This window comes from Aedes aegypti, chromosome 2 (genome assembly GCF_002204515.2).
Source record: "Aedes aegypti strain LVP_AGWG chromosome 2, AaegL5.0 Primary Assembly, whole genome shotgun sequence".
Taxonomy (NCBI): Eukaryota; Metazoa; Arthropoda; class Insecta; order Diptera; family Culicidae; genus Aedes; species Aedes aegypti.
In genome coordinates, this window is record NC_035108.1 from 285,455,950 (window position 1) to 285,479,483 (window position 23,534).

The 23,534-nt window shown below is 39.4% G+C and overlaps 1 protein-coding gene across 10 annotated transcripts in view; it reads left to right on the top strand.

The window, feature by feature from the left end:
- Positions 1–23,534, top strand: part of LOC5564855 (RB1-inducible coiled-coil protein 1) — an 85,189-nt gene that overhangs the window by 34,071 nt on the left and 27,584 nt on the right. For 8 of the 10 annotated variants that reach the window (XM_001649124.2, XM_021845257.1, XM_021845260.1 and 5 more), the window contains 3 exons: positions 2,861–3,964; positions 4,032–4,320; positions 12,442–12,815. In XM_001649124.2, coding sequence (XP_001649174.2) covers positions 2,861–3,964; positions 4,032–4,320; positions 12,442–12,815 — 1,767 coding nt within the window. Of the gene's footprint in view, positions 1–2,860; positions 3,965–4,031; positions 4,321–11,926; positions 12,176–12,441; positions 12,816–13,397; positions 13,731–23,534 lie in introns of those variants that run through there. The other 2 variants (XM_021845259.1, XM_021845261.1) reach the window with 2 other exon arrangements.

A 23,534-nucleotide genomic window follows, 5' to 3' on the forward strand; every position in this document is an offset into this window, starting at 1 on the left:
TCATCGAATAATTTTTAGTTTTGAATAGAAAAACTGCTTTTGAAGTTTCGATGATTACGATGACGGAGCGTTGATCGTTAAAGAGTGCTGGTGGAAAATATAAACAAAGATCAGCTGTTTTCAGCAAAATAAAACGGCAGTATTTTCCACCAGCAAATTTTCGCATGTGTACGTGTCAGTGCTCGGCGAGAGCTCAATAAACCACGTGCTTAGTGTTTGCATGGAGTGGTAAGAGAGAGCACAACATAAATATCGCGTTACATATCTAAAAGTAAACAAATCTAGTTTTGACACCATAGCATCTCCCCGGACTCACTAACTATGGAAACATTGTCAACGTAATCATAAAACTTACTCTTTATAAACCCGATTTTCAGAAGGGTTTTTTTTTCAAATCATTCATAAGCTCCCTGTTTATCTGAGACCTGTTCTTCATCCGAATATGGGATCGATTCAGGGAAATAAGTTCTCATCATTACTTCCAGTGTTTCAGAAGAGTCAACACTGTTGACTGTAAAACTGCCGTCTTCTTTTTTAAGGCTACCTAGACCATTTGAATGGTCTTTTGAAAGAACTTTGTCCAGCCTTGCAGCTGCAGGAGCGTTGTTGATGCTTTCATATACCCGTCTCCAGTCCTTACGTTCGGCGTGCCTTAGTTCTCTGTTGTATTCTGTTTGGGCTTTTTTGTATTCAACCCAATCTAAAGTGATCTTTGCACTATTGTACAATCGCCTAGAACCGCCTTCCTCAATCCTGCCAGTTTGTCATTCCACCAAGGCACATCCCTGTTAGATGACCTTTGTTGAATAGGACAGCTAGCATGATAAGATAAGACCATTTGGTAAATGATCCCATTCGAGGCATTTTCCAGTTGTGAAACAGTCGTGAGCTGTTCACCGTTATACGAATTCCTATTCGTTAAATGAAAAAGATAGAGATCCCAATTGGTTTTCTTTGGGTTTCTATAGCTTTCTGTTATGTCTGATCCAGCTTCAAAAACGAAACGGATTTTTTATTACCTAACAATGATTCTTCATCAGAGACATACCAGTCCACAATCTTCTCCTGTAGCTACAGATCGTGAGATCAAGAGCCACTTGTCGGGTAGAGTTTACAAAAGTAGGAGGATCCCCTCTATTACATATGTCTATGTTGTTAGACGACATGTAGTTTAAAAGATCTTCTCCTCTTTTATTAATATCGGTGCTGCTCCAATGGGCGTTTGCATCGCACCGTCCCGGGATCCATAATAGGGATGTTTATTTATTTATTTATTTGACGTTTCCTATTATGGACCCTCCATTTGATTCCCATGTAATCCGGCTCGCTGCCGACGTACCTATTATGGACTTACCTGGAAATGCGTATTATGGACCCTCTTGTGTAGTTTCATTTACAAAACTGTTCGAATATCTGTATTTATGCGTCTCAAACCAAATATTTTGTCTGCAACTGCTGACTAACAATGCGATCGAAGTTCCCCCGGTGGATTTTCATAGGAATACGGTGTTAATTTTATGTTTTTCTGTAAGGGGTCCATAATACGCAAAGGGTCCATAATTGACATCGACTCCCAATATGATAACTCTGCGTTATCAAGCTTTCAAAACACTAAACTTTTGAATGGCGGGTGAAGATTCGGATTGTACAGTTTGAATTACCTAAAATAAACAGAAATTAGTGATCTTTCCAAGATTCTTATTCCGGACGCAACCTCACTTTTCTTCCATATTGCTGACACTTTGTTTCGAACTCCGGACAGCTCACAAAAAGCAAATCTAAAATAGTTAAATTATAAATTAAACTATCTCATCCGTTAGACTCTAACGGTTAGAGCAGGGCTGCCCAACGTAGGCCCGCGACCTCATTTTGTGTGGCCCGCGGATGGTTAAAGATTTTTCTCATATTTGGCTTGTTGATTATTCTACCAACCCGAAGTTAGAACATACCAAGACTATTTAATTTTCAATTTAGTTTCAACTTAATATTTTAGCTTGGTTATTATTTAAATTGTTTTTTAATCATCTTAGTACTCAATTTTATGAATGATCAAATTCTAAATCTCAAATTCTGGATGTTTCAACAATGTTCTACCATGATTTCCATCGAAATTCAAAAAATGCTGCCTCAAAAAACTTATGGACGAAAGGCTAAATTTTCGTATATAATTTCACTGAATTAAAGACTAACATTCTCTCAGAATCATAGAAATAAATCTGAGAGTCAGAATACTTGACAGTATAATAGGTTTTCCAAGAATTCAGGATACGAGATTGTTACAGAACTTTCACTATGATCCTATAGACTTCTGGCCAGAATTTTCAACAAATAAAAGACGTGATTTTTGGAAATCCTAGTCAATTACAATGTAATGCTATGTACGATTTTGCAGAACCTTAAGCAAATTTAAAATAAAATTTTGAGCAGGCTTCTTTTGAAAAACTTTTAGCATTCTGAAAGATTTCAAACGGTACTTGGCTAGATCTACAACCTGCAGTAGACAAACCTCGGTTGTCGATTCTTCCTTATAACATAGTGTAATTAAACTGACTACGTTATGATTTTCAAGTCTTTTTAGTCACTATTTTCTTAAATCATTAAAATAACTAGTTTTTGAATTAATTTTGGCTACCAGACCTTATATATGTTGCAGCAATGGTATTTAAACAAAAAAGACACGGACACCGTCTTCGTCCATTTATTACAGACTGTAACTTAACACTAGCATGCTCCAGTGCCACATTCATAGAGAGTTAATGGCATAGAAAATATCTTATTTGAAAATGCTCAAAAATAGTCCACGTTTTACATAAGCCGCCTCCTATCAAAATTAAAACTACAACATTTTTCTTTTTTATAGGAAAATCTTGGCACCACGCGTCTGGAGGTTGAGCAGCTGAAAACCACCTTGCGAAATGTGTACCAGCTTTCCCAATCTTCGATCTCATTTCTGCGGGAACAGTTATCCGCCCTTAAGTCCGAAACTGCTGCTCGTCAAGTAGATTTTCGCAGCAAACTTGAGGCCATCAATAAATGTTGGACGGACCTGCAGGACGAAGCCCGCAACCGAGAACGGGAAACGATACAGCGCATGACCGTGGATCACGAGCTGGAGATGAATGATCTGCGGAAAAGCATCCATCTGAAGGACGATGAAATCCAATCTCTTCGATCAGATAACGCCACGATAAAGTCCAGTCACATTGACACGGTATCCAAGTATGAAAGTGAGAAGAAGGAACTGAACAACAAAATTGATCAAATGAAGGAAGTGGTTAGCAAACTAGAAAAGCAACTGGCTGATGTCGACGTGGACAAAAAGAAAGCGATTCAGGAAGCCGTAGAGCAACTAGAACATAAGCACAAAACTGAGATCGAATCATTACGATGTAGATACAAGTTAATGACAAGCATGGATAGATCTCCATCGGACACCAGCTTGGAGAAAATTGAGAAGCCTGACATGATTGATATTGTCATCCATGATCAGTTGCTAGCACAGGCTAGAGAAGACTTTAATCGCGAAAAGGAACGTGCAATCAAGGCAGCAATTGAAGAAGAACGACAACGATGGGAGTCTGTACAAACGCTGAAACCGCAATCCCGTTCAATGGCTAGTTCACCAGGTACACCTACGGGGAGCTCTGACATTTATAGGAGGATCCTTGAGGAAAAAGAACGACAGCTAGATGAACTAAGGGACAAGGAAACACTTTTGTTAAGAGAAAATCAACGATACAAAGAGACTATTCAATCTCTGACGGACCCAGAACTGTGTTCTAACCAATCAAATTTCAAAGACCGAATCGAAGCACTAGAGAAGGAGAAGCAACAGTTGACAAAAGAACTAGAGAAACAGCATAATAGAACCGCCAGTGGCGGAGTGTCCATCCAGTCCTGTGCTAAAGGAGACCTTGTGATGTTTGTCTACAATGCTACTTATGATCAGTACACCATTGTACAGGTAATTGAGTTCCTACGTCAATCTAACGATGTTAGTAGTGAATAATACCGCCTCATTTTTTTTTCAGAATGCACCGGTGTTGTATTTTCTTCATGCTGATAGTTACGCAGCTTTTAGCCTCTCACAACTGGTACCGGGCATAGTACCAAGGATAATCCATTGCATAGGCACAGTGGTAGACAAAGAATACTGTCATGCTCGCAAGGATGAAAATCGGTACAAAGTGTCTCGTGGTACGCGTTTCTATCGCGTAAAAGTGAAACCAGTGCCTAGTAGTAGTGGAAGTGGCACGAGTACCAGCAGTAGTACATCGAAGAGTGTCGACCCAGATAAGCACTCTCAAAAGAAAGAACGAAGTAAGTTTTGTAGTTTTATGATAAATTTCTTTGGACTATTTGTGTTTGTATATGTATTTGTATTTGTATCTAAAATAATTTATCTGGCATCATTCGTCTTAATAAATAAAAAACGTACCGTGGGGCAAGTGGGTAACGAAGATCGTATAGATGAGGTTCTTTGAATCATAAAGACTCTAAATATAAATGAATAAGGTCGTGTATAATTTTAGATAGACTCCCACAAATTATAAGCGGTATTCTGAATTTGTTTTTTGTGCAAAACTTCAAAAAATATATAGAAAAGGTTTTGAAAAACGTCTCCTCCATTTTCGCGTGCCCCAAAAGTGAGACTGTACGTAGGAGACGGCTCCATTGCCCGTCGCCAGCTACGCTTTCTGTGAAGGGTCCGCAAATCGTCCTCAATTTGATCGACCCATCTTGCCCGATGCGCATCACGTCATCTTTGCAAGTCGAAATGTTTTCGAGAACCATCTTCACTGGATTGTTATTTGACATTCTGGAGACATGCCTGGTCCACCGCTAGCTCCCAATTTTTTCGAGGTGGGCGATAGTTGGTTCTCCCAGCAGCTGGTGCAATTCATGGTTCATCCGCCTTCTCCACGTTCCGTCTCCCATCTGCACTCCGCGGATGATCCGCAACACCTTCCGTTCAAAAAAAAAAACAACCCAAGTAACACCAAGCATTATAACATTGCACGTATTCTACCGCATATCACCAATATTGGTGCGACATTGCTTTTATTCGACAAGTTACAAGAGCTGTCAAGCAAAAGAGCATTAACGCTACATTACAAATGTATCAATGCTCTAATATTACTTTATGAATTGCTTGATTGCTTTATAAACATTTTTGCATTAGTTCGACTATATCAGGGCCTTTTTCCACTTTTAATCTACTTTAATGGCAGGCTTACGGCAATGCAGCTGCTTTATACAAGCAATGATATAATGCTCCATGGTTACATGGGAAGGGCGCGTTGACGCTCTACTCGAAGGGTCCATGTTTCGTGCCCATAGAGGAGTACCGGTCTAATCAGCGTCTTTGGTTAACTTCGTGCGATGACGAATTTTTACTCGATCGAAGAGTTCTGCGGAGTCCATAGTAGGCACGATTTCCAGCAACGATGCGTCTCTGGATTTCTCTGCTGGTGTCGTTGTCGGCCTTCCGTTCACTCCTCTGGTAATGCTTCCTCCTCCCAAATCTTGGGAATAACCCATTGCAGCGCTTTGCCAGTGCATCACCACCGTATTTCAGTAGCTCACATAGTATATTGGTCCACTCCAGCGGCTTTGTTGTTTTTCAACCATCCAATCTCCGTTTCTACCTGTTGGAGATCTGGAGGCGAAAGTCTTTCGTTCTCCGCACGTTTCATTTTATGTATTTTCTCTATACTCGGTTCTGCCCCACGCTCGCTAAATCGATACGCACTTGATCCGCCCACCTATTTAGCTGCGCTAGTAGAAGCATTAACCTAAGAATGCTAATGTCGCTGCTGTTCGTGTTACCAACATCTAGTTTGCCACGAATTGACAGCCTGAGTACCGGGCATCAAAGTGTCAAATCAATTATAAAAACATAAACAACAACAAGGCATTGAACAAACAATGAAAAACCATAATTAAAGGTAATAATAATTAAAATCAGTTTTGTGACATTAGCGCTACTAGCGTTCTACTACTAATATTTCTATTGCTGCGCTCCACGCCTTCTTGTAACAACCGAATCTGACGCGAACACTATCTTTGCAGGGTTGTTGTCCGGCATACCCTGCACACACCGTTTTCCTGCACACCGCCCAAGATCATCCTAAGCACCCGACGTTCGAAGACTCCAAGTGCTTGCAAGTCCTTCTCGAGCATCGTCCACGTTCCATGCCCGTAAAGGACTACCGACTGTATGAGCGTTTTGTACATGATACATTTGGTGTGGGCGTGACCGCAGCTTCTTGTGGAGGCCATAGTAGGCCCGACTTCACTGATGATGCGCCTCCGTATTTCACGGCTAGCGTTATTGTCAGCCGTCAACAAGGATCCAAGGTAGACGAACTTGTCGACCACCTCGAACTTATCCCCGTCTATTGTAACACTGCTACCTAGGCGAGCCCTGTCGCGCTAGGCCTCACCAGCTAGCATGTACTTGGCTTGGTCGCATTCACCACCAGTCCAACTTTTTCTGCCTCGCGTTTCAGGTGGATGTACAGATCTGCCACCTTTTCAAATGTTCGGCCGACAATGTCCATATCAATCGCGAAGCAAACAAATTGACTGGATCTCGTAAAAACCGTACCCCGGCTGTTAAGCCCAGCTCTCCACATAACACCTTATAGTGCAATATTGAACAACAGGCACGAAAGTCCATCACTTTGTCTTAGTCCCCGGTGGGATCCAAACGAACAGGAGTGTTCGCCTGAAACCTTCACACAATTTTGAACACCTTCCATCGTCGCTCTTATCAGTATCACGAGCTTCCTGGGAAAGCTGTTCTCGTCCATGATTTTCCATAGCTCTACGCGGTCGATACTATCGTATGCCGCCTTGAAATCAATGAAAAGGTGATGCGTTGGGACCTGGTATTCACGACATTTTTGGAGGATTTGCCTACAGTAAGGGTCTGGTCCATTGTAGATCGGCCGTCAACGAATCCGGCTCGATAACTTCCCACGAACTCATTTACTTCATGTGACAGATGACGGAAGATGATCTGGGATAATATTTCGTAGGCCGCATTTAGAATTGTTGATCGCTCGAAAGTTCTCACAATCTAGCTTGTCGCCTTTCATGTAGATGGGACATATCACCCCTTCCTTCCACTCCTCCGGTAGTTGTTCTGTTTCCCAGATTTTGCCTATCAGCCGATGCAGACAAATGGCCAGCATCTCCAGGCCCATCTTTATGAGTTCAGATCCGATACCATCCGTATCAGCAGCTTTATTGTTCTTGAGCTGGTGAATGGCATCCTTAACCACCCTCAAAGGTGGGACTGGTCACTGAACCAAGAAATATCATAGAAAGTATTAAAAATCTCACATACCCTTGCAATAATTGAAATCCGATTCATGTTATGTGCTTCCATTGATATTCATTTAAAGAACACATGAAACACATTATGAAATTTCATACCATTCATTTATCAACACTGTGGATTGTATATGAACAAAAGTCATGTATGTTATACGATGAATGCTATGTGATTTGCCGATGGGAAAATCCAGTCTCATTTTCGTACTTTCATGATGGCGGTTTGGCTCTCAATATTTAATTGTGGTGGTTTAAAAAAGTTTTAATTTAAACTGAACATGAACTGGAATTGTGAAATAGTTAGCGAATGTATGAAAGAAGGGTAAGTTAAATATTTATTAATTGAATGTAAATAAATGTTAATTAATTTAGACTTGTATTTACAGGAGATATCACTTTCATTGGAAGTTGGCTGGCTATCCGACGTGTTTAATGCATCACTTATTCACACATTATGATGATAATATTGAAACATTATATTTTCGAATGAAACCTAGGACAAGCTCAATTGATTGTAACTAATCCCTTAGGTCAACGCAGATAATTTATCAAATAAACTTTTCTTCAATTATAATTATATTGTTTTCTTATTTCTATTAAAAAAACTGATAAGAAATCATCGCAAGCTTATTAAACTATAATGTAAAAAATCACTGACAATACTAATACTTGTCATCGGAATTCAACATAACATTGATTGACAACATCCAATGGTTTTCATTTTCAGTTTGCATAAAGGGTATGTGTTTTAACAGATGAATTTGATTAAAATGAAATCTCGCAAATTTATGTGATAAATTGATGAGCGTTATGTGAAAAGCTATATGGAAAAAAACTATATATGTTTTCAGATAGATCTGACATGAATAATCGGTTCAGTGGTTGGTTTCCATCGCCTGCAGTACTGACGAAGGTACCGTAAGGACGCCATTCACCGCTCATTTAACAGCATTTCAACACATTAAATTCTGTCAAAAATCGGTTTTTCGATATTTTTAGCAACTTTTTGCGCTAGACGCAAGATAAAACATTTGTTTTTGTAGGAAAGAAGTTGAAATGTTAACAACGTATAATGGTACCAAATAACATGTATGCCAATGATACATGTGTAGGGCGCCATTCACCGCTCATCCTAAGTATGAGGCTCTATATACACAACTAGTTGGAATTAATTTACTTTCATTAGCTAGTTGATATCTTTGTACTATAGTACAATAACATATTGAAGCGTGGCAGCTAAGAAGCATTTTTCGATCTGTCATAATAAAATCATTGTTCAACTCATGTTTACCGCCTTAAACAGCCTAAAATTATTTTTTTATAAATAGTATATAAAACTAAATCATATGAATTTCATTCTGATACAATCCATTATGGTATACTGATACATGTTGATGACTTTTATTGCGAAAATATGTTCAGATTTTTCAAAATAATTCAATGAGCGGTGAATGGCGTCCTTACGGTATTTCCTTCTGTCCCGTCCTTCATTACCTGTGCCCTCAGCGCCATTCAGGTGTTTGTCACGCTCGTCCGTCAAAATGCTCCCATTTTTATCCCTGCACATCTCAGCTCGCGGTACGAAGCCGTTTTTTTTTCTCGGCATTTTTTTCTCCTGAAAGAGGCGGGTCTGCTGTTGCCGTTTCCGTCTATAACGTTCCACGTTCTGTCGGGTCCCTTGCTGCAGCATGTCCGCTCGCGCTGCATTCTTCTCCTCCAGAACCTGCCTACATTCGTCGTCAAACCAATCGTTCCGTCGACTCCGGCTCACGTACCCGACGTTGCTCTCAGCTGTATTGTTGATGGCTGCTTTTACTGTTATCCAGCAGTCCTCAAGACGGGCTTCATCCAGCTCATCCTCTTGCGGTAATGCAGCCTCGAGGTGCTGCGCGTACGCAATTGAGACATCCAGTTGCTTAAGCCGCTCTAGGTCATACCGGGGCGATCGTTGGTACCGTACGTTGTTAACGATGGAGAGTTTTGGACGCAGTTTAACTATCACCAGATAGTGGTCAGAGTCAAAGTTAGCGCCACGATAGGTCCTGATGTCGATAATGTCGGAGAAGTGCCGTCCATCAATCAGATGGTTGCCGATTTGCGATTCTGTCTGCTGTGGTAATTTCCAGGTGTATTGGTATGGAAGGCTGTGCTGGAAATAGGTGCTACGAATGACCATATTCTTGGAGGCGGCGAAATCAATTAGTCGTAAGCCGTTTTCGTTAGTCGACCGGTAGGCGCTCAACTTTCCAATAGTCGGTCTGAACTCCTCCTCCTGGCCAACCAGAGCGTTTAGATCTCCTATGGTGATTTTGACGTCGTGGCTTGGCCAGCTGTCATAGTCGCGTTCGAGCTGCGCGTAAAAAGCGTCTTTATCATCATCAGTGCTTCCGGAGTGAGGGCTGTGTACGTTTATTATGCTGAAGTTGAAGAACCGGCCTTTGAGCCTTAACTTGCACATTCTCACATTGATCGGCCACCACCCGATAACGCGCCTCTGCATATCACCCATCACTATAAAAGCTGTTCCCAGCTCGGGTGTGTTACCGCAGTTCTGGTAGCTGGTATGGTTACCTCTAAACGTTCGCACCATTGATCCCTTCCAACACACTTCCTGCAACGCTACGATGCCGAATCCGCGGTCCTTCAGCACGTCGGCGAGTATGCGTGTGCTCCCAATGAACTTGAGAGATTTACAGTTCCACGTACCGAGCTTATTTTCTGGTTGATTATTCGTTGCTCGATTTTTTACCGCTGGCTTGCAGGGCGTGACACCAACCCCCTAAATTTCCGGAGGACCATTCCCCCTAAATGTTGGGTGGACCATAGTGCGCTGGCACTCGGACAATGATCAGCCGCCCCCTCATTGATCTAAATGCGTTCACTTGTGTCTCGCAGATACAAGTGTATTGGTATTCATTTCTCTTCGTGTTCCTTCCGGTTTTCGCTTTTACACAATCGGTTTCGACGCTTCCATGTTACACTCCACTCAGTATGGTTCAGCTATCATAGAATGTTCGGTAGCAGCAGATTTTTTGCTATATTTTATTGGTGGCGTTCGGATCAGTTAGTGAGTTTTCTCATGCTTGACGTCTCCGAAAATGTTTAATTTGCTTATCTCAGTATGAAGCAATCATTTCGAGATTATTTAAAATTCTATTTTGTGTTAAGGGGCAATTACGTTAGAGATTATATGGGGAGGGCATGTCTGAGATTTCTTACGCACCATACAATTTATTTTTCATTTTCATTCCAAAAATCCTTTGAGGGAGGGAGGATTGAAAAATTTTAAAAATTATCTACCTTCAGAAGTACACGATTGATCGATTGGTACATGCGCTCACTTTCATGTTTGAGAAAAGCTCGACCGGCATCTCGTTCTTCCCAGCAACTTTACAGTTCTTCAGCTCGATCGTGCTGAGCTCGACTGTCATCATCTATGTTCATCCTGTTTCTGGCTCATGTTTTCAGCTCTCGCTGCCCTGGACCGATCTCTATTTTGTCGGGTACCAGCCATAGAGCTAAGTGACATTTTAACGAACGAAGACTAGCATACGCTCGTCATACACAGTTTGTTTTTGTTTTCCTCAAAGAAACTTGCACACGCTTTCCAGACTCATCAAAATGCATATGGAAATATTACCCAATTTGAAAAATTTACACCCGGATTGTGGGTGTTTTTCGAGACAGAGTGCATATTGTTTTTCTCTAAGGTTCACAACCACATCTAAACTACGGCACCCATACCATTAGGCGTGATAACCACTTTTGTCATCTGTCTGTCATTCTCTGGCACTCTTCATCGAAACAGTCGTCTTCGTCGTTGTCCAGTGCCAATCGCATCCTCCATCGGCGTGGTCACAGTTTCGCTGATAGGGTCCCACAAGCTGTTGGAATCTCCAAAAACGCTGATTCTTCTCAACTGCTCGTTTAGCTGCAGATGGTACTGTACAACCATACCATCCCTTGACAAGCGCTGGGCCTCGGAAGGGCCTTACATTAATCGTAATTATGATGTGCCTACGAACTGCTATTCTGGATTAACATTCACAGGATATCTACAAGAATATTTTTTTCAAAATACATCTGTATAGATTGAATGGAATAAATATCATTATATCTTTAATTTGTTTCCTATTCCTAAACCTATGAAAATCAAGGGCGGCTTCTATAAATTTATTCCGATCAATAGCAATGGAAAAGCATCTGGGATCTATTGAAATCCTTCGTAGAAGCTACGGGAAAATCATGTAGTTGTTACGTGAAACATTGATCAACCGATGAAGCTCATTAGTTCATGCGTTCATTCAGTGCTACCTATGATTCACGTAAGTGCTACGTGAAAAGTGTGATGGAAAAAAACCACGTATGTTTTCACGTAACTGTGACGTGTGGATTATTTTGAGTGTACCATATATTCGAATCGATCGTTAAAAAAGTGGTCGATAAACAGCGATGAAAGTGTGACGTCTGTTTGTCTGTGGTATAAGTGTAAATGTGACACTTTGTTACTGTTTGTGAATGTACCGCTTTGATGATATCACACTAAAAATAATCTTTTCTAATGCTCTATTTCTCGATATATCAGACACGGGAACGTTCATCAGAGCCACAGGACTAACGAAGGACCGCGACAATTTCCAGCTAAGTAGCACAACTATCCAGCCAAACAGCCCGATTTTGTTCAGACTTAAACAATAATTTAACATTGACATTTAGGACTATAATCTCACATAAGAAAATAAGAAACTCTTAACTAACGAAGACACTTAATGACAAATAATTTAAAATTATTTCAAATAGACAGTACAATAGAGACACTACTGTTTCAAACAAATTCTGTATTGGCCGATTATTACAATGCTTACCTTTTTTTTTTCTAAGAAGCAAGGGAATATGGATATTTTTCAAAAACTACCACGTCATAATACTGATGAAAAAACAGTATTCAAATGGGCGCCATTGTCTTATCCTGGTAGAGGGAAAAATTGCATTAGTAAATTAAAAATATACAGCATGCTCAAGACATGAACAGTCCTGACTATACTATTTGCATTATCATATTTTTGTTTTAATTCTTGTGATCATATGTTCTCTTTCTAGGTAAACCTTCTGAACTGAGCCGCTCTTCGTCGACGATTACAGATCAGAGCACGACGGCTGGTACCCCAGGACTTCTGATCGATTCGTTCGCACAAACCGAACAAATTATCTCCCCTTTGATGGAAGATTCTGCGATCAAGAGTAGCACTAGTCGAGATATGATTGACTCGGGTGTCGTTGAGCAGCAGAAAAGCACCTATAAAGAACGAAACATCAGTGTAACTGACGACGAGGACGTGGTATACAGTGCGAGTGGCAGTTTGGACGACGGAGATCATCAGCAACAACGACTCCGCTATGAAAGTGTCTGTGAGGAAGAACACGATAATCCATCGGATCCGTCACAGCAGGATAGCAACAATAGTAATACGACGGTAAATTTCTATTTGTGATAAGTAAAAGCAATCACAATGTCACTCCTCACCCACCAACTTACGTACATCTACTTCTCAACCACTGGAACGCTTACAAAATTTGAACAGCATAGCAGTAGAGTTGATACGCTTTTTGAGAGGGATTTTTTGGATAATTGCTTCCATTAGATGCTTACTTCATGAAATTTGATAACGATCGCATTAGACCATTCATTATTTGAAACTACTACTAATTGGAATCATCAGATAACACTTCACATGAAGCGGTCCATGTTACTTAGATTCTATTCATTATTACTTATTCATAGTGGCTTACTGAAACGAACGCTTGACTTCGACTGGCTATATCATTTGCATATTTTACGTGCGACTTTTGAACATCTAAAATTATGACAATATTATCGTATATTTTGATATTCATTATACTATTGTCCTCTAAAATATGTTTGCTTAACAGCATCTTAAACGCAATCAAAGCTTTCTTGCTTCATTGTATTCTTCTTTTTCTTTGTACCTTTTTGGCGCGCGCCTTGCTCGATGCCATGATATCAAACAAACCCAATCGAAACGAACTGAATCAAGCTGATGCTGTTGAGAGCTTTTCTTCTTCTTAACGACGACGAGTGAATGGGATACACACATACACGCAGGGAGAGTGAATGCGACTTTGGCGGATATATTATGCTTTTTATTTCGCTTCTATTTTAAATTACCATTTGTAGGCAGGTTGTACCATAGCTGACGTGAGCATAATGATCAACAAATCTCATATATTGTGAGACACGGTTTATTAAGGGAAAGGACTTAAGAAAACTTTATATGTTATATTTAGACCAAATTAAGGACAACAAAATAACGAACGGCAAAAACTGTGAAGAATATGCGAATAAAGTTTTGAATGTTTAGAAAAATGAATCGAAAATTGTGTTATTAATTCTCAAAGTCCTTTTGCTTAATGCTGCCCATCTTCATTTCGTTGTGCATGGCTTCCATATGTTCTGTTGTTTGGATACGTTAGTTCAGAAGGTTGTATTGTGTCTTTGTTTGTCCCCTAATTGTCATGATTGTTTAACAGAACCAATTAACAGTACACGAAAAAGCAGAAGCACCTTAGTCTGGACAGTTTCAAACTCCAACTAAAAGTGGCAATTGTTATACTGTGTCTCACTGCCTGCCACTGGCACAAAAATTGGGAGTAAAAAATTCATTACTTTTGAGGTTGTGCATCCACACTCGGGAAAACATGTTGCTAAATGAGCATTTCAGCGCCTACAAAGTTCAGCAGTTATTTTTGAAGATGATTTTTTGAATTATATTGAATTTGCACTTTAGTATTTGAATGGTACTAAACTTTCCAAGATTTTGCGCCATCAAAATTTGGCAGACTGCTTGGTCTGCAATTTCGTAAAAAATGAAATTTACATCGGCTTTTGACCGCGGGATTTCAAAATAATCTTTCAGGATCAGGGGTAGTTCATAAACCATATGGTCAAATTTTTAGATTTTTTAACTTCTCCTCTTGCCCTTCCAGGTGGTCTATAAAAAAATAGTATCTTGTAGTAATTCTTTTGGGAAATCCCCCTGAATCCTTCTAGGAATCCCTGTATCAATCAATTTGCATAAAGGAATTGGGGTGGTATATGTAAAGTTTTATGAAATGGGCGGGCTTTAACATGCGAAGCGATCTTCAATAAATCCAGCCAGTTCACTTCAATTTTGAGTTTCCCTCTTTATGAGCATGATCAGTTTTTTTTCCTCAGAGTAAGTATCCCTAATTGTTCACATCATATCATGAATGCTATTGGTTTTTCCACGATTATGCCAAATGTTAAACGACGTGTGCTTAGGACGATCTTTGGCAGAGTACGTGAAAGTGGCGTATGAAGGAACAAAATGAACCACGAACTTACGCAACTCTCCGGTGAACTCAGTATCCAGAAAGTCGTCAAAGCTGGAAAGGTACGATGGGTGGGGCACATTGTGTGAATGTCCCGCAAAAATAATGTTCACCTCGCATCTTAAGCTAGATGGTTTGACCAAGTGGAACAGGATCTTGGAATTGTAGGACGATCGAGAAACTGGAAACAAGCAGCCGTAGACCGAAAAATGGCTGTAGTTATGGACATAGTGGTTCCTTATTTCGCCATACGGGATTAATTGAATGTTTTCACACTTTGAAAGATTTTTCGTGTAGTACCGTCAAACGGGGCTTCTTTTGACATTATTTCCACATTCTTCAACTTTAAGGATTTTTATCTCGAAGAATTATGGATAAATTTCAATAATTCTCGAAAACTTATTCATACAGACTCAAGTGAAAAAAGTTAGTAAACTTACTTTATCAATCCTACGTATTTCGCAGACGAAATTGTACACGTTCCGCTTTAAACCAACTTGATTTTTCACTTTTAGAACGAGGATTTACAAAACGGCGAAAGAAAGATTTTCAACTTTAGCAACGAAACCATTACTTTCGCTACTCCGTTGTATGGAGTGACAAAATGGCTTAACCTCGAATCAAAACAAAACACTACTTGAGTCGATTTAACGCTGATACAAAAACGTTGTAAATAACTGAATGAAACGGCTTATCATTTTGTCATACAATTTTTGTGAGAAATGATAGGAACTAGCTAGTAGAACTAACGCGAGCTGATTGCATGCAAAATTTAAGCGATGTACACGGTAAAAAAAATGTTGAAAAGGGGATACAATTTAAAACAGTTTTAGAACCCAAGTAACATTTTCAGCTGTATAACAGTTTATTCAGCTAAAGTATACTCATTTAAGCTGACTAAGCTGTTACTCAGCTACTAATGTTACTTGGGAAGACAGATTGTGATTCTTCTTAATTAATTTTCTCAAAACCGTATGAAAGTTACTTACGTCGATTTGAAAGAGTAATCGAGAATTCTTGCATATATTTAAGTTGTATATGTACGTAACAAATGTGCAAAATATGAAGCAAATCCATCAAGAAATAAAAAAAAATGCTTGAATAGCGAAAAATATGTGTCCTTCAAGACAAAACTGGGGCTACTTTGGACACTTTTAAATAGCAATACGATTTAATAATAAAATGATTATTTTGCATAAGTTTTGAACTTATTCTATAGATTATCGTCTATTATGATGTTATTGAACGTTTTTCGTTGATAAACATATTTAAGGCTAAGTAGCCCGTCATTCGTTTCGGCAACAATGATGACTTTTCAGCTTGCAGTTCAAAGTGATATAATTCAGCCTTGATAGTTCATATTGACTCGAAAAAGTATCACTGTACGCGCTAACATACATAAAGTATGCTGATACTTTTTCAGCTGTGTCAGTGCAAAACCAACTGATTTTCTTTGATTCGAAATTGTGAGATGAAATAGCAACAATCATCAACGTCGCGTACAAATTTCAATGACGGCCTACTTCGCCTTAAGAAAATTGTACAGCGCGAAAAACCGATACCTATATAACACTTTTCCGCAAAACATGCTTTTCATAGTTTTTAATTTCCAGTTTGAAATTTCAAGTTTACTTCCTTTTAAGTGAAACTGTCAGGTACGGATGCTTGATTGTTTAAGTTGATCCAACGAATGATGTAACTACGATTAATAAGGTCTGATTAATACTGATCAACATTCGTTATGATTCTTAATGTTATATGTAGAAGGATCCCATTAATTCATGTAACTTAGACCAATTATTATTTAAAGTGCAATTCATGAAGTACAGGTCGGACTCGATTATCCGGAGTATCGATTTTTTTTTCACTCCGGATAATCGAATCCTCCGGATAATCGAATCACTAAGAAAAACATTGAAATCTTCGATAAAAGAACTTAAATATTATCTTTTTTTGTTGTTTGATTTATATGATCCGGTGGCGTAGCCAGAAATTATTTCTAGGAACAGTAGGGCTCTCTACAAGAAAAAATAAAATTTCGACCAGCATACACAAAAAACCACTTTTTTAAACCCCCCTCTTCTGAAATACGTTCAAAATTGCAAAACCATTCATATTGTATATTGAAATACCAAATTATCTCAGATTTATGCATAAAAATTGAAAAGCAAGAACATCAAAAAACAAATTCCGGATAATCGAGTCTAATATTCCGGATAATCGAATCCCGGATAATCGAGTCCCCGGATAATCGAGTCTCCGGATAATCGAGTCCGACCTGTATAAGAATAATGTTTCGCAAGATCGTAATCAATTAAAATTTTACTTTTGTTAGAAGTATTTTGGTTCTCAATAGATTTGAGATGGCTTAAGGGTAGTTTATTTCTAGCAGATGAAGGCTGCAATTGCTTTGTACTATAGATTCATGTAAAATATGACCGAGAAATATTTTTCAAGGAATATGTTGTGAGATTACTATTTATACGTATTGAAATACACATGTTTTATGACTATTGACTTTTCTGAATTATTGGTTAATTTTTTTGTGTTGTACAATACACTAAACAACACTTTAAAATTAAATAAAAGTGGTTAAATTAACCCCTTTGATCAATTATTTTTGCACAACAACAATTTTTAACAACAAATCATCACAAATTTCTATGAAACATGACGATTTGATAGTTTTACGACGCTTTCAACAACTTTCCATGATATGTGAAAAATTCGAACAATGTTTACATAGCAAATGTTTTGTTCCTTGTGAATATGTGTTCGGAATTTTTAAATATATTTTCTTGTTTACCTGCTATTGTTGATGTTTTTAAAAAAAATCATGTCTGATTGTAGAGCATGTATTGAACAATAAAAGTGCTGAAGACACAAAATAGCTCAGATTAGTATTTATGCTGCAAATAAATCATAAACGTGAGTGTCCAAAGTAGACCCCCAGAATCGAAAGTAGCCCCGTATCACAGTAGTAGTAAGATTTAAGATATATCTTGATGTTCGAACATTCAAAAAGATTTAAAATGTGAAAGTTATTGAAATTTCCCATATGGTCTAATAAGGAACCACTATGGCCATAACTGGTACACTTTCCCTATATTGTTATATAGATATAGAAAGTGCTGGGATAAGATTGGCTAAATTATTCAAAATAAGTTAGTCGATTATTTATCTATACAATTATTGTAAATCCACTTAGTCCTGTATTGAATGAGATAGGTACTTTACAATCATTATTAAACTATCGTAACAATTTGATTCAGTCAGTATTTGTCAAAAATTGGTGGATCACCTGTGTTATCATGAGAAAGAGGTTAACCTCCCAAGTAACATTATTAGTCGAATACCAGTCAATTCAGCTGAAACGTGCTTAAAAGAGATTTGTTTAATTTGTATTTACCAAAAATGTTTGTTGGGCTGATTACTTCAAGAGGTTATTTGATAATAAATTTTCAAGCTGTTTACTGGAGTGCCTATAACTAAATTTTAAGTTATTTGATTTGTTTAGCAAAACTCTGTAATATCTGGAAAAGAGTACATTTGAGCCCATTTAGCAAAAAGGAATAGTACAGTCACCCCACAGTTATGGATAGCACACAGATATGGATCAGAGATGGATTAAAACGGGAATATCTCGTCAAATAGAGTTGCAATTACGCAGAACACATTTTTCCTACGTGAACCATAGATCTGTAAAGCATCGAAATTAATTGTAACATGCTCAAGCATTTTTTCCCGTCTGTAGTAAATAAAATGTCAATCGTATTCCCAGAAGCGTTGATTCATAACTGTGGGGCACTGAACACCATACCACAGTTATGAATCAAAGATAAGACGATTCCGAAACAAACGCCAAAAAGTATGCTTTCACTAGCACACCATTCGATTACCTCGCAGATAAATTGCTGTTATAGGGGTTTGATCCATAATATGAGTCGATTTGATCCATAATACAGATCCTCCTCTCCCTCTGATCCACATCTGTGGGATGGACATCGTTTGAAATTTCTATCCAAATCGACACTTTTTCATACATAACCGCAAATTTTGAGGTGTATTCTCAAAAACAACTATATTCTGCAGTACCAGGGAGGTTATTCTGTTTTATACAGCGTCACCATGTTTTTGAATCTTATTTTGTTCTGAAAAATGACCCTTAGTTGATCCATAACTGTAGGGTGACTGTACACCAATTTTAAGGCAAAAAAGAGTACATGTACTCTAAAAAGAGTACGTTTGGTAACCCTAATCGGAATCAAAATACCACTCTTGGTCTTCACGTCACCGAATGCTACACAGTCCTCTTTGCTTTCTTACCTTCATCGACGATTTCTTGGCATATGGACACCTCGCTGCGAAATGTCCCGGCTTCTCGCAGTTGTAGCAAAGCTTATCATTCGTGCTACCTACTTCCTTTTGGTTCGAACTTCTTTCCTACTCGTCTTGCTGTACAAGGCAGTTTGACATCTTGTAAATTTGTTGCCTTCATTGCGTCCGCTGTCAGTGCTGTCCCGGAAGCTACCAAACACATGACTATCAGGAGAATCGCTGCGAGCCAGGAGTCGTGCACCTTGAAACCCACGAATGCAAGCTTGTGGCTCGTGCATCGACGTACGCCTGGACGCTGGAACAGTCGAGCAGCCGCACGAATGGAATTTTCGTAGCAGGCCAAATTTCCTTGTCAATCCGCTCTCCTGGAATGCGGACCGTACTCCTCTGGACTCCTTCGGCGTGACCGCATCTTGCACAAGACTGTAGTTATAAGTCTCCAGACTGAGGCAGATCGTGGCCAAGGCTTGTAGTCTTACGTCCTCAGGAACGCCATTGCCGTTTCCGTCCACGACAGACCAGCTTCCTTCGCGGATCAGGATCATCCACATCGCAAACGTCGACGTGGAATAATTTTCGCTTCCTTTCAGCTTCTCGTTACGGTTCCGCCGGTGGCCGCTCCATCCTCTTGCTGGTCAAAATTTCTTCTTCTTGACATTTTCGATAAAAAAAAATCTTGAATTCTTCAGATTAGAAATCCTGAGCCCATTAGCTATTGCAAAGTTAGTAAAAGACTTGTAACTTGGTTAACGTCTAACGAAAAAATGAAAATTTTATTTCTGACAGTCGCTTATGGGCCGATGCACGGGTTCACTATTTGACTTTTGAGCAGTTCCATGTTATTTACGTAACCATGACAACGAGTGAATTTGGCACCGCTCAAACGTCAAATTATTGAACTCGTGCATTGGTCCATATAGTGCGGCACGGATTACTGTGATCCAACCGACTACTGTGATTTACAATACATTTTTATTCGCGAGCTGAAGGGTGCGGTCTAGAACATTTTGGTCATTCAATTTGAACACATTTTTTTCCACCAGTGCTAATCGCTGTTTGCTTGTATCGCAGGAAGCCATTTTCAAGATGCACACTTGAAATGCTTCAAACTGAGCTTCTGAAATTTGATGAGGGCGATAAGTCTAATGAATCAGCTGAAACAGATAATTTCTGACCGTCTGTTAGCATAAATATATTTCACAAAAGTTCTGAAAATATTACGCATCAATAAGACCAAGTAAAACGTTTCTTCAACAATTGATACACGCAAACAAACTTTGTTGTATAATCTACCGAATCCATGGTAGCATTAACCCTTATCCTCTCTTGATACGTTTTTAGCATTCGTAAAAAGACTCAAAAAATCATATCTCCGTTATTTCTGGAGCGATTTTGAAAATTTTACCACCAATGCAACCGGTCACTTCTCTAGTTTCCATATGTCATACCGAATATGATATTGGCCACATGGTTCCGGAGTTATTCCGGGGTGCAGTGGGGTAGGTTTTTCCCGGATGATGATCCACTTACAAAGTGCTTCAGAAACTTGGACTTCGACATGTCATTCTTCATGATTTATCAAGAAGAGGTCACTTTGAACCACTTTGGGCCTTTCTGGCCACTTTGGCTGCATTCCGGTAGTCTTCCGGTCACTTGGTTCCCCTGGGGAAGTGGCCATTTACGGACTGGTTATGAAGTAGGGCTTGCGGCATATCAATCTTCAAGATTGAACGAATCAAGTATGTTGAAGACTATATCAATTGATTTTGGTCACATTGGCCACATTCCGGAACTCTTCCGGGCACCTCGTTCCCTCAGGAAAGTGGCCATATATGGAACGGTAATAAAGCAGGGCTTGCGACATATCAATCTTCAAGATTTTACAAATCAAGTATGTTGGCGACTATTTAAATCATTTTTGATCACATCGGCCACGTTCCGGAAGTCCTCCGGGCACCTGATTCCCTCAGCAAAGTGGCCATATATGGACCGGTTATGAAACAGAGCTTGCGACATATCAAACTTCAAGATTTCATGGACCAATTATATTGGTGACTATTTCAATCGTTTTTGGACACATTGGCCACGTTCCGGGAGTCTTCCGAGCACCTGGTTCCCTCAGAAAAGTGGCCATATATGGACCGGTTATGAAGCAGGGCTTGCGACATATCAATCTTCAAGATTTTGTGAAACAAATATTGTGCAGACTATTCCAAGTATTTTCGGTCACTTTGGCCACGTTCCGGAAAGCTTCCGGATACCTGGCCCCGCGGGAAAGTGGCCATACATGGATCAGTTATCAGATATGGCTTGCGACAAATCAATCTTCAAGATTTTGTGAATCGAGTATAGTGCAGACTCTTCCAAGCATTTTCGGTCACTCTGGACACGTTCCGGAAAGTGATACCTGATCCCGCGGGAAAGTGACCATACATGGATCAGTTATCAGATAAGGCTTGCGACATATCAATCTTCAAAAATTTGTGAATCAAATATAGTGCAGATTATTCCAAGCATTTTCAGTAACTCTGGACACGTTCCGGAAATCTTCCGGATACCTGGTCCTGCGGGAAAATGGCCATACATGGATCAGTTATCAGATATGGCTTGTGACAAATCAATCTTCAAGATTTTGTGAATCGAGTACAGTGCAGACTCTTCCAAGCATTTTCGGTCACTCTGGGCACGTTCCGGAAAGTGATACCTGATCCCGCGGGAAAGTGACCATACATGGATCAGTTATCAGATAAGGCTTGCGACATATCAATCTTCAAAAATTTGTGAATCAAATATAGTGCAGATTATTCCAAGCATTTTCAGTAACTCTGGACACGTTCCGGAAATCTTCCGGATACCTGGTCCTGCGGGAAAATGGCCATACATGGATCAGTTATCAGATATGGCTTGTGACAAATCAATCTTCAAGATTTTGTGAATCGAGTACAGTGCAGACTCTTCCAAGCATTTTCGGTCACTCTGGGCACGTTCCGGAAAGTGATACCTGATCCCGCGGGAAAGTGACCATACATGGATCAGTTATCAGATAAGACTTGCGCTATATGAATCTTCAAAATTTTATGAATCAAGTATACTGCAGACTCTTCCAAGAATTTTCAGTAACTCTGGGCATGTTCCGGAACTCTTCCGGATACCTGGTCCTGCGGGAAAATTGCCATACATGGATCAGTTATCAGATATGGCTTGTGACAAATCAATCTTCAAGATTTTATGAATCAAGTATAGTGCAGACTCTTCCAAGCATTTTCGGTCACTTTGGCCACGTTCCGGAAATCTTCCGGATACCTAGTCCCGCGGGAAAGTGACCATACATGGATCAGTTATCAGATAAGGCTTGCGACATATCAATCTTCAAAAATTTGTGAATCAAATATAGTGCAGACTCTTCCAAGCATTTTCGGTCACTCTGGGCACGTTCCGGAAATCTTCCGGATACCTGATCCCGCGGGAGAGTGACCATACATGGATTAGTTATCAGATAAGGCTTGCGACATATCAATCTTCAAAAATCAAATATAGTGCAGATTATTCCAAGCATTTTCAGTAACTCTGGCATGTTCCGGAACTCTTCCGGATACCTGGTCCCGTGGGAAAGTGGCCATAAATAGATCAGTTATCAGATATGGCTTACGACATATCAATCTTCAAGATTTTGAGAATCAAGTATAGTGCAGACTCTTCCAAGAATTTTCGGTCACTTTGGCCACGTTCCGGAAAGCTTCCGGCTACCTGTCGATGTAATGTGAATGAATGTACACTTTATCTGTTTCTTTTTCAGTTTTATTTTATTTTGTTTTATTACATTTCCATACAATTATTACCCAACAGTCTTACACATCAAGACAGCTATAACATATGTTGTAATGAACAACAGTTTGTAAATGTTTAGAGCACATAAATATACCGCAGTTGTGGCAGTATACCGAGGTCTTCCTGTCCTTTTTTCTTGCGCACAAACTGCAACGTTTACTACGCTCTGCAGTAAAATTGTTGTTTTTGGCAGTATTTATGCATTTGTCACACTTATAAAATTATCGTTGTTTGGAGTGCTTACTGCAGCATGTAGATTTGCATCTATAACATTCATTGAGGGATTCTTTACCTCTACATATATCACATGCTGCAGTAGGCCGTGTAGTGTGTGAACAGTTCTGTTGATAGTTGTCAATAAACTTATCGATGATATCGACCATATCTATGTGCAGCTTGGGATCGCTTTTCCTTCTTCTTACGTTATTTATGGCTAAATCCTTCGCCAACCATTCAATATATTGCCTTTTCGATATGTTGTTTTCGGGGTTTGCCCAACAGAAAAGCACATAGGAATTATTGTACTGACAAATCAATTAAGTTTTCGAACGTTGCCTTCGACCATCTTCTGGTGGCTCGCTGACAGGTGAATTTTCCAGTAATTTGGATCAGTTGCGTCCACTCCACCTTTGTATTTATTATACAGAAGTATAACT